Source organism: Lacerta agilis, chromosome 1 (genome assembly GCF_009819535.1).
Source record: "Lacerta agilis isolate rLacAgi1 chromosome 1, rLacAgi1.pri, whole genome shotgun sequence".
Lineage (NCBI taxonomy): Eukaryota > Metazoa > Chordata > Lepidosauria > Squamata > Lacertidae > Lacerta > Lacerta agilis.
The window spans coordinates 111,636,775-111,649,425 of record NC_046312.1 but is presented as its reverse complement, the minus strand read 5'-3'; the positions used below and the strand labels follow the sequence as shown (position 1 = coordinate 111,649,425).

The following is a 12,651-nucleotide window of genomic DNA, read 5'->3' as shown; positions in this document are numbered from 1 at the left end:
TTTCTTATCTGTGAATCTCAATACATAGCAATGGCCTTAGTTATAATAATTTATTCTAATAGGGTTATGATAAAGTAGAGGTTCCCACTTTTGTGGATGAAAGAAATAGCCCAACCCACTTAAGTTAAAGGTCTGCTTGTTTTACAGAATCATCAGATTGACCCACCCATATATCTGCAACATGCCTACCTTTGGAATCATGCAAACAAGTATCTATGTCTTTATAAGGAAATTATGAGTAAAACTCACGTTCAACGTTCAAGAAACAAGATGTCTTGAAATCTTTAGAATCACATGTGTACGTTTTAGCATCGTCCAGTGTGCAGCCGTGAATGATAAGTTTTCTCACTCTGCCATCAGCAATTATATCATATTTCTTTGTCTTGTGGATTTCTTGGCCATTCTTGAACCATTTCACTGGCGCATTTTCTCTGGATACTTCACACTCCAGAACTGCAGTAGCTTCCTCCTCTACAGTCTGGTCCTCAAGAGGCTTAGTAAACTCAACAGGTGGTTCTGAGGACAGGGAGGGGAAAAAACCCCACAAATCATATTGGTGCTCCATGCATCATTTTCCCCCCCCAAGAGATTGAAAAGCTAGCTATCATTTTGATCTTTTTAAAAGACTGAGTTACGGCCAGAATTGTTTTCAGCATTTTATGTGTAAAAAGTACTGCAGAAAAGGATCGGCCCAATCATGCACTTTGCCTAACACAGATCAGTAGCCTCTAGCATACTGCTAATGGAATAAATTGTCACTTTAGGAAGCCTACCTTTTACAAAAAGATTTGCTTGAGTTCTGAAATCCTTTGCAGTCAGTTTGACTTCTCCAGCATCTGTTAGTTTCACATCTCTTAGAACGAGGGTGTGAACTCTACCTTCAGCACGGGGCACGATCTTTAAAAAAGGAAAAAGCAATGTTCAGGAGAATAGATTTGGCAAGAAAACATGTTGCAACCTTATAGCAAACATTTGTGTTAGCATATGGTGCTGGAGGAGACTCTTGAGAGTCTCATGGACTGCAAAAAGATCAAATTTATCCATCCTTAAAGAAATCAGCCCTGAATGCTCACTGGAAGGACAGATCCTGAAGTTGAGGCTCCAGTACTTTGGCCACCTCATGAGAAGAGAAGACTCCCTGGAAAAGGCCCTGATGTTGGGAAAGATGGAGGGCACAAGGAGAAGGGGACGACAGAGGATGAGATGGTTGGACAGTGTTCTGGAAGTGACTGGCATGAGTTTGGCCAAACTGCGGGAGGCAGTGGAGGATAGGGGTGCCTGGCGTGCTCTGGTCCATGGGGTCACGAAGAGTTGGACATGACTGAACGACTGAACAACAACAAATGTCTGTCTATATAGGCTGGTCAACAAAGACTCCCAGTTATACACCCATGCACTTCTGGGCATGCATTGGGGCCTCTCTGATTTCTTGTTCCAATTTCAGCTCTTCGTACTGCATCAGCCGCCAAGCCCCAAAGGCCTCTAGAGTTTTGTGAGAGCTGGCAGATTGAATCCATCAGCTGATTGGAGGAACTGTAAACTTCTTCAAAGGCTTGATATAATCCAAATCAATTTAAAAGGGGGACTACTTGTATAAGAAGCTTTTCATCATAACTCCCCGTCCAGCTGGGAAGAACTGAGGAGAGAACTGGTTCTGCATGGATTACAGTCCCTTACTGGACTGGGGTAGGAGTGCTCTAAACACCATTGTGTAGGCCCATTTAAACTGATGTACATGGGTTAATCAGAAGCAAAACATAAAACCTTGCCAATATGAAAGATGAAATATTTATGGTGCATCTAATAATGCTTCACCATTAAAATACTTTTCATGGGAACAGTAAGTATTAATCTATCCATTTAGTTAAATCTCGCTATGCTAGTTTAAATTTAATGTTTTGATTAGGCTGAATTGGCTATGGCAATTTCAAACTTGCACAAACTAGGCCTTATTTTAGCAAGCATATTTCTGTTTTCCTTAGCAAATTTTCTCTGCAGAAGCCTATCATTAACAGACACTCTAACGACTTAAACAGAGGATCTAAAAAAGCACGCACCAAATAATATTTCACTGAATGCAAATTCTGCATGTTATTACTTATACTACTATATGGCTTGCTGCTAAAACATTTTAAATATTGAATGAACTGCATTCCAGGCTGTTCACATCTCAGCGCTAACAGCACACTTGATGAAGGGTTAAAAATAGCTGGTGAGAAATGCTCGGCGAGCAAATCTACCGAGAAAGTTATCTGGGAGCCTGCTCAAATGCCTGAAATGGAATTTCAATCTCCTTAATCCCCTTATATGCAGAACTGGATGCCAGCTGTACATTCAGAGAAGGAAAAGAATCAGGAAATGCAAACAATCATAAACTTCACCACAAATATCAAAATATTACATATCCCTTTATGTTAGCATTGATATAAAACCTCCCCAACTCTTTTCACCTCTCACTTTGAAACTTTTATCTTCCACCATGTGGAAGGAACTGATTTTTCTGTATGGTATTTTAGAATAGCGCCTTACAGTGCAATCCTATGGATCTCTACTTGGAAGCAAACCCTATTGAGCTCAGTGGGACTTACTTCCTGGTAAGTATGTATAGGAGTGCACTGTCAGTCTCGCAAAAGGGAGGGGTAGGAGAGAAAGAAGGAAAGAAATAGGTTTTGACACAGAAAAAGGGGAGAAGAGAAAGAATGTCTTCTGTACCTTGTCACTGGGCTCCAATTTCTGTCCTTTCAAGAACCAGTCCACTACAATTCCCTCATAGGAGAGTTCACATTCAAAGTTTGCCGTTTCACCAGCTGTTACAGTTACATCCTTCAGAGGCCTCAGTAGGCCAATTACACGTGCTTGACGGAACGAAGAAAACATCTTCAAATTAGCCACCTGCACCTTTTACTGACTGCCATAGTGCCTTTCCCCAAGAGAGAGGGAGTATGATGTACGGAGGCTATTTAAATTCCCTGGCTAGGTCTGGGCCCTTGGGGTTTTCAGGGGGAGGGCTGGTCACTGGAGATTCCCTATTTGCGGAGCCTGTTCCTTTTAAATGAAAAGATCAGCAAGAAAGCTACGTTGCATCTGTCTCCTTTGCCAAGCCCTGCACGCCTCTTGCTAGATAAGGCATGCGCCTTCCAAAATAGCAAGGTCTACAATTGGATAGAGAGACAAGTGGTCACCAACTGTGTAGGGTGTTCCTGTCCATCAAGCTACTGGCACTTTCCACAAATGTCAGCATGGTGTTATCTCTCAGATCTTATACCCCAAATGCCAAGCACAGCAGAGAGTCCGGTTGTAATATTTTAGATTTCGTAACGACTCATTATGCCAATCATCCCGGAATAAGGAGGGGTGATTCTAGTGGTCTAAGAACCTGTTCTTATTAACTAATTGAAAATCTTTATATAATGTAGTAACCTATCCCACGATATAAAAAGAAACTAACTAACTAACTAACTAACTAAATTAGAAGTATCAGAATTAACTTATAAAAAGCTTTTATAAAGAAAGAATAAGTGACACAACTATATCCAGGGGCGTAGCAAGGTAAATTGGTACCCGGGGGCAAAAATTTTTTTGTCACCCCCCCCAGAGGCGTAGGAAGGTCAGGTGGTACCCGGTGCAGAAAATTTCTTGTCAACCCCCCATTGATTCCCCCCCTGCAAAAATGGTTTTACGTTATTTCATATTTTCTTACAAAGGAATAATAACAATAATAATAATAAACTTTTATTTATATCCCACCCTCCCCGGCCGAAGTCGGGCTCAGGGTGGCTAACATCAGATACATAACATTGGTATAAAATCAAACAATAATTATATTACCTCCTAAAAAATCTCAAAATCAAATTAATGTCTAATTAGATGGCTTTCCACAGGGTTAGGGTTGGGAACAGTAAGTGCTCCACTGAACTGAAATTTCAGCCATCACGACATAGGAAAACAGCCAAGTAAACAGCTATTTTGGTGGAGGAGGGTCAAGATATTAACCAATATGCATGAAATTTCATATATAGCTATATAATCCCTAGTATAGTAAGATAAGACCTCTGGAGCAGGAATTTTTTAAAAAAAGTTTTTTATGAACCACCCTAGTAGGGCAGTAATTGTTCCTTGATAATTTGTCACCCCCTCCATTACGGAACATGGGGTGGACTGCCCCCTACGCCCCCCCTTGCTACGCCCTGCTATATCAAATAACTACTCCCCAACTTAAGCTCACCCGACTGTCTCTCCTTCTCACTTACTGTTCCATTAACAACAGATCACATGCCCCACTGTGACTCCCAACTTGTTTCAGTTTAGCTCAGTTACTGATATAAAAGATACGTGATCTTACAGATACACTCGCAAGACACTTACGTTTTACTCGAAGATTAGCAGTTGATTTGGCATTGGCTGCTTGGAAGTCTACGCTACCGGCCTGGCCCAAGCGCACGTTGTAGAGTGTAAGACAGTGCCTTTTGCCTTCCTCCTTAATTTCACAGTCCTTCCAAGAGCAAACAAATGCAAAGGTTTGTACAACACTCATTTTTAATAGCTATCACTTCCTTTTATAAGGTCCATATTTCCGGTATTTGGATATTCAAAATGGTAGCAACATTTCATTCCCCTTTGGGGACAAAACATTGTACTGGCTGCAGCTGTTTTACAACCATGATTCTCAACATCCTGCCTCGGAGTACAAATACCAGAACAATACATTCTCTGGCATGTACATTGACAATACTTGCACCCCATTGTTCTGTATCTAATGACTGTGTGAACGGAAGGGAGCTTGTGCAACCAATATTTCCCCTCCCCAATGCAGCCCACTGTGCCTCCCCCGTAAAGCCTCTTTGGAGGGTCAGAGGCCCTCCTGATCTGCGTTGGCTGTGTTGCAGCCAGCTGCTGAAGAGCTAAGGTTGGTCAGGGCACCCTTCCATCTGCTCTCACAACCAATGACTTTGACCTACTGAATTTTTGCAAAACTTTGACCACAGGCCTTGAACCACATATTGTCCAGATCAATGAGGTGTTAATGTGCTAAAAATGTACATTGATTTTCTGAATTGTTTACATGGGAACATTAACAAAAGAAACTTTATATATGGCTACAATGAACCAATTGATTGCAGTTATTAACTTCCAGAGGCACCATACATTGCTTTAACAATTGCAACTAACATTTTTTATCAAATATTATTTACATATTACTTACAATTGCTTTTCATTACAAAAACAATCTTCAGATTTCTAACGTTAAAACTGCTCCCTCTGAATTATATATTTTCTATTGTGTGAATATGAAACACGGATAAACTACATTCTATATATTTTGCTTAACTCTGCACGGTTTACAATTCCAGCCATTTAAATTGGGCCAATATGCAATGATTTTCTCTGTACCCCGCCCCCCTACAGTACTTTCTCAGATCTTCCAAAGATTTCCCAAAGGTTTATGCTCTTCCATTTGCATATTTTAGGCAATATAAGTCTCATTTAGAAGTGGGAAAGTGTTTAAAAGCATTGCTTACAGGTGTCTGTGTCAAAGGCTCCCCTTTCAATTTCCAGTTAGCATGAATATCTTCCTCAGAGATTTCTGTATCGAAACGTGCAGTCTCTGTCTCAAATATTTCCACGCTATATAAGGGACGTACAATCTTAATATCACGATCTATGAAGGAAAAAAACACACACACCAATATTATTAACTTACATGACAATGTTGTTGAGCAGGGTTCTACAACAGAAGAACCAAGAAGATTTTATTTATGTGTTTATTAGGAAGATTTATATCCTGTCTTTTGAATCAATGATCCTCAGTGCGGCTTAAAATAGAATACAGTATAATACACCAGTAAGGGTGGACTTGCCTTCAATGTTCAGCTTGGCAGAAGTCTGATCAGTGCCGCAATCACAGGTATATTGACCAATGTCTTTCTTCAAGGCTTTCTTGAGGATGAGTATTCTCTTTTTGCCATCGACCTTGATAATGACATTCTTAGACGGAGTTAGTTCTTGTCCATCTTTAAACCATTTTACGGGAGCATTTGCTTTGCTAATTTCACATTGCAAAATCACTTCGTCTTTCTCCACAGCAGTGTAATCCTGAAGCTTCCCAGTAAAATAAGGATCCCCCTCTGCAAGTCAAGGTGAATATGCGACATTCTAAGATTATTCATATGTTCAAAATTGTACCAACCAACTTTTGCAAGACAGCTCTCCTTTCAGGTAAGAGTGCTTTTTTAGATTTTCTATGTAGGATAAAGTTTTCTAAAAGCAAATTTTAAAGCAATTTTAATAGAGTAAATTATTGTTATTAGGTAAAAGTAGCTGATTCTGCTTTTCATTTTTTTTCCTCTTTACACGGACCCGAAAGAAACGTTTTTTATTTTGGTTATTTAAAAGAGATTTATACCCCGCCTTCCAGAGATTTGGATCCACAAGGCGGATTACAACAAACTCAAAACAAACTTAGACAACACGACATCCAAAAATTTGTAGAAGGGATGACGTTTCCCCCCCAAAAAAGACTAAAACAAAAATAAAATGGTAGCACAGAAACTTACAGCAGAGCCATATAAAGACATTGAAAGCTATTACTGATAATTAAAAAAACAGGAAAATAGGACAGTTTCAAAGTAATGCCTGAATGACAGTAACATGCATGCTCAAAAATATGAGGTCTGCTGCCAAGAAAGTCCTAATATGGAGGCAAATCTAGCTGTTCCAAAAGAATCTGGAATGGGATCTCCCCATAAGATTTAAAGTCCTGATCTGAGGTAGGGGAAGCCCATGTGAATAAAGTTTCTAAACACACGGTTATGCTTCTAGTAGATGTCCTATCTAAGAAGAGCCATAATGTAAATCAAACTCAGACCACACATACCAAGGACAGTAAGTTTAGCTTCACACGATTTGCCCATAGCTTCCACTTTTATCTGAGATGTGTCATCAATATTGAGATCTTTGAATGTGAGCGTATGGAATTTGCCATCGTCCTTCATTGAAACAACCTTGGTGGTATGGAGCCGTTGGTCATTCTTATACCAGATAACAGGGATATTGTCATGGGAAAGCTCAACAGTAAATTCTGCAGTCTCGCGCTCCTTTGCAGTTACATCCTTGAGAGGGGTAATGAATTGAAGGCGAATGCCTAAACCACAAAAGCATCTCGTTAAAGTTAAACTGTGACGAATCAAATGACATAAATATGAAAACCAAACAGCGTCGGGAGAACCAGAGCTACAAACAAACCTTCAATGATCAGCTTTGCACTTGTCCGTTTGTCTTCGGCCTCAAACATATATTTAGCCTCATCCTCAAAAGCCACACTCTTAATGGCAAGTGCATGCTTTGTGCCTTCTGTTATGATTTCAAATTTCTCATCCCCTTCGAGCTCTTGGGTTCCTTTCAACCAACGGAAAGTCTTCGGTTCCCTTGATACCTCACATTCAAACTTTGCAGCATCCTTCTCAAAGACTTTAATGTCACTGAGCGGAGTTATAAAGATGAGAGGCAGCTCTGAAATCAAACCGGGTTATTAAGAGTGTTAGACATTTGTTTGTTTGTTTGTTTGTTTGTTTTATAAACTGCTCCAGCAATGGATTTTGTTGATGTTGCTGGGCAATAAGAAAACCCTGCAAGATGGGTTGGGTGTTGATGCCTTTTGGAGCCTACCTTTCACTTTCAGATTTGCAGCGCTTTTAGCATTTGCAGCTTGGAAGGACACTTCTCCTGTCATATCCAGTTTGCAGTTGTAAAGAATCAAGACATGTTTCTTGCCATCTTCAATCATTTCACAATCCTGATTTTTTTTTTTAATGAGGGTGAAAAAAAAAATAACAGATTTGTCCTAATCACTAATGTGTTCACTAAAACTTTCTAAGAATTGTTTTTGTGTGTTTCTCTTAAAAAAACACAACAACTTGTGCTGTGGTTTGTTTGTTTTCTGAAACAAGACTTACAGGTGAAGCTGTTAAAGTTTCTCCCTTTAACTTCCAAATGGCATGGACATCAGGCTCAGAGATTTCGACCTCAAATCGTGCTGTTTCACCAACAAATACTTCCACTCCATAGAGAGGGCGCTCTATTTTTATCATACGAGCTGAAAGCAAATATGTATATATCTCAGATTCCCTGCCTTGACCAGTAAGGTGTACAATGTTTCGAAGAGTTTCTACTGAAGGAGCACAATCACTTACCCTCAATCTTAACTTCAGAATTTGTCTTGTCAGTTCCACAGTTACACTCATAATTTCCCTTATCAGCATCGGTTGCTTTTTTAATTTTTAATATGCGGCGCTTGCCATCAGTCTTGATGGAGATTCTCTTGGAAGCTACAAGTTCCTCACCATCTTTATACCATTTCACTGGGACATCTTTGCTAAGTTCACACTCCAGAATGATATCATCTTTCTCAACAGCAGTATAATCTTGCAATTTCACAACGAAATATGGGTCGGCCTCTACAAGATATGGGTCAGGTATGAAGTGTTGTTGTATTTTTTTTTTTTTTGAAGAGGTTAGTAATCAGAGTGAATTAGTACATGAAAAACATAAATACATAAAGATAAATACATACAGATCCAACCAGTAACAAAATGTGACAACATAAATTACCTAAAACCTTCAGGTTTGCCTTGGTGTGCAATGCCTTCACTACAGCCTTGATTTCGGAGATGTCATCAAGTGTCACTTCTCTAATTTCTAATTTGTGTTTCTTCCCTTCTACAGAAATGAGAACTGTTCTGCTATTGTGGATTTTCTTATCATTTTTGTACCAGGTTACTGGCATATCTTCATGAGAAAGTTCAAAATCAAAGTGGGCTGTTTCTCCTTCCTTCACTGTCTGATCTTTGAGTGGGGAGATAAATTTCAGCCGGACACCTGAAATACGGGGAAAGACAATTAATGTCAACTGGTCATAACCAGTGGTTATGGAATCAGATGAATGATTCTTGTTGTGACTTTTACAGTGTAATTCTTGACAGTAATGAACTTGCCTTCCACAAACAATTTTGCAGTGCTTTCCTTCCCTTCGACTACAGCAGTGTACTCTCCTTCATCATCAAACTGAGAATCATTGATGACCAGAATGTGTTTTGTTCCATCTGCAATTATGTCAAATTTATCTCCAACTTTGATTATATCAGTGCCTTTAGTCCATATCACATTGGCTTCCCTGGTGAGCACACATTCAAATCTCGCCTGCCGTTTCTCTGGTACAGTCACATCTTTCAAAGGCACAGCAAAGTCCAGCTCGATTTCTGCAAATAAAGAGAATATTGAATATTTTCCCCCACATACTACAGTGGCAGAAACAAGAGGCTAATTGGAGACACATTTTTAGTGAAACACTTTACCTTTCACTGTCAAAATAGCTGAAGTCACTGCATTCAATGCCTGGTAGAGAACCTCTCCAGCCTGGTCTATTTTGACTTTGTGTAAGGTTAAGAAGCGTTTTCCTCCTTCAGCTCTGATCTCACAAGTCTGGAGGGAAAAGATGAAAAAGTTCACGGTAACAAAAGGAAATTATAATCAATTGATTTTTAAAACATAGCCCATAAAGTCATCAAAATGTGATGGCGAAGTCCTCTATGTAATTGAAATGACCCAGGGCCAAGATATTCCCATGGTCTTCCATCCTCCTCTGAGCTAAACAAAACTTGGGGGTGTCCATAGGACTCAATAATAATCACCCTAAAATTTCTTGCGTATGTGAAAACAAAAGTCTCCTTAGGATCACAAGTAAAAATGTGACAGTGAGGTATACAGTGAGCTAGGATCCGTTGTTTACGTTGCGTGGAGATACCCTGCTCTTGAGATTTTAAGCTTCATAATTAAAATGTGCCTCTTTGAAAACCACACTAACATTAAGCCCAAATGATTCTAAATCCTTCTTTAAGGTATTCTGCAGAGCCACAATTGACCAACATAATTATACTATATTTAAATTCATGAGGTCTTAAATACAGATTCTTACAGGTGAGGGTCTGAGTGTTTCTCCTTTCAGTTTCCATTCACCGGGGATATCGTCTTCAGAAATCTCACAGTCAAAGTTTGCTGTTTCTTTTTCATAAATAGTGACATCTTCAATGGGCTTAAGCAGGTCAACTTCACGTTCTGGCATTTAGAAATGAGCAAATTAATAACATATATGCAATCAATAAAGTACTTCAACAGTCTTGCAGGCTTTCATCTTTTTTCTTACTTCCATTCCATCTTTAGTCTTTACTGTATTAAATAAACCCCCTGGCAAATGTATTGCATCAAAAACAAAGGACACTTACCACCCAGTGTCAGTTTAGCTGGGTATCTCTTCCCTTCAACTTCCACGGCATATTCTCCAAGATCTTCTGGTGTGCAGTTCTTAATTTTGAGGAAGAGATGAGGTCCATCTTTTACAATTTCTGTTTTGTCATTGGGTTCAAGAGGAATCTCCTCTTCACCTTTGTACCATTTAATATTTGGTGTATCCTTCACAACATCACAAGCAAAGGTAGCAGTACCCTTTGGTTTCACATGCTGGTCTCTAATAGGCTTCACTAGCCAGTCTTTTATCACTTCTGTATAACAAATGACAAAAAATAATAACCATTAGAATTAGCATAATGGATGTAGAGATGGATTACAAAGGTCTTTTGCGCTATGAGAGAGAGAGAAAGGTTGCCCATCTCTTCTTTCTAATGGTATTAAAGGGATACCACATAGCCAAAGTGCAATGAAAGCATGGATAACACAGAATAAAATGGGCATTGCCACATATGTTATTAATTAAAAATATACAACATAAGTGTTGCAGTGTATCTGCTTTGAATATATATTTTTAAATTGAAAAGTAGAATTTATTTTTATTTTTATTATTATTTTGCTTACCTGGGGAACCCCCCATATATATTATATAAATAAACCCGAAACCCCAACTTATTTTTTGATGGCCTCATTTTGCTCAGAACCGCTGGAATTTGATATTATTGCTAAATATTTATCCCCCCGCCCTCAAATAAGATTACCCAAAGTGAGTCATGGATGACCACAGATCTTCAGTCTTGTGAAATGAATTGGTATAGATGTTAGACTGACGTATTTCCACCTGAAGCTGTTGGGAGTACAGCAATGTGTGATATTGTGACAATCATTTTCATAGAATCATAGAGTTGGAAGAGACCACAAGGGCCACCCAGTCCAACCCCCTGCCAAGCAGGAAACACCATCAAAGCATTCCTGACAGATGGCTGTCAAGCCTCTGCTTAAAGACCTCCAAAGAGGGAGACTCCACCACACTACTTGGCAGCAAATTCCACTGTCCAACAGCTCTTACTGTCTGGAAGTTCTTCCTAATGTTTAGGTGAAATCTTATTTCTTGTAGTTTTAATCCATTGCTCTGTGTCCGCTTCTCTGGAGCAGCAGAAAACAAACTTTCTCCCTCTTCTATATGACATCCTTTTATATATTTGAACATGACTATCATATAACCCCTTAACCTTCTCTTCTCCAGGCTAAACATACCCAGCTCCCTAAGCCGTTTCTCATAAGGCATCGTTTCCAGGCCTTTGACCATTTTGGTTGCCCATCTCTTCTAACTGGCAATTAAATACAGTACTGAGATCAAGGTGGCTCCAAGCTCAGAGTTCCTGTTCTAGTCAAACCAGCTCTTCACTAAAGACCTTCAGATGATTTCAGTACTAATTACACAATCAACTTAAGTGAAAACCAGTCTTCTTAAATAGATCAGTGAAGATAGAGTAAGGTAAAAGGACTAGCATATAAGAGCAAAAATAATGCACCAGGCTTAATACTATTCAATAGAATTCCTTCATATCCCAATTTTATTGCACATCCCAAGCGCACACTACAGTTTCAAATTTAACTTACCAACCACTTTCACAGTTGACTGACAGGTGAGGTCAGTATTCTCAACAGTCACAGTGTATACACCTCCATCAGTGTCATCAGCATCCATGATTGTAACGGCACGCTGCAAACCAATAATACCCAGAGCAAATTTTCCAGATTTGTCTTTGATGATTTTCCCATCTTTTCTCCAGACCACATCTCTTTCTTTGTTCAGCTCACAACTTAGATAAAAGGGTTGCCCTTTGATGACAGTAAGTTCCTCCTCCAGAGTCTTCACGAAGCGCACTGGTAATTCTAGGGAACAGGAGAAATATTATTTGCATCTTTTCCCCATTCCCACAAACCAGTGGTTCCCAATTGGGGGTCCGTGGACTCCAAGGGGGTCACAGAATCATAGAATTATAGCATTGGAAGGGACCACGAAGGTCTTCTAATCCAACTCCCTGCTATGCAGGGACTTGATCCACAACCCTGAGATTAAGAGTCTCATGCTCTACTGACTGAGCAATCCACACTTGATGTAACCCACATGGTCCATGGCACCATTCACATAACAAAAACTACCATAGAGAGATTTCTGCGCCCCCCCAAAAGCATGGGGTTCGCGGCTTGGTTTTTGAAAAACATGAAGTCCACAGTACTTAGCTAAATGGGAACCATTGCCATAAACTACAGTATAGAAATTTAAGCTGTCACATTAGAATGATCACCCTAACTTCGGAGATCCACATGTGCTCATATAGACATGCTTATCTCTTGATCCTGTTCATTATAGGGGTGTGACATGCATGCATAAAGCAATATTCT

At 39.5% G+C, this 12,651-nt stretch overlaps 1 protein-coding gene across 1 annotated transcript in view; it reads right to left on the bottom strand.

The window, feature by feature from the left end:
* The window catches only part of TTN (titin), a 286,732-nt gene that overhangs the window by 103,189 nt on the left and 170,892 nt on the right, over positions 1-12,651 (bottom strand). The window contains 17 exon segments of the mRNA XM_033167307.1: positions 250-516; positions 774-897; positions 2,713-2,855; positions 4,366-4,492; positions 5,520-5,659; positions 5,859-6,125; positions 6,875-7,141; positions 7,243-7,509; positions 7,666-7,792; positions 7,953-8,092; positions 8,190-8,453; positions 8,608-8,874; positions 8,991-9,254; positions 9,351-9,477; positions 9,971-10,110; positions 10,278-10,553; positions 11,863-12,138. Coding sequence (XP_033023198.1) covers positions 250-516; positions 774-897; positions 2,713-2,855; positions 4,366-4,492; positions 5,520-5,659; positions 5,859-6,125; positions 6,875-7,141; positions 7,243-7,509; positions 7,666-7,792; positions 7,953-8,092; positions 8,190-8,453; positions 8,608-8,874; positions 8,991-9,254; positions 9,351-9,477; positions 9,971-10,110; positions 10,278-10,553; positions 11,863-12,138 — 3,483 coding nt within the window.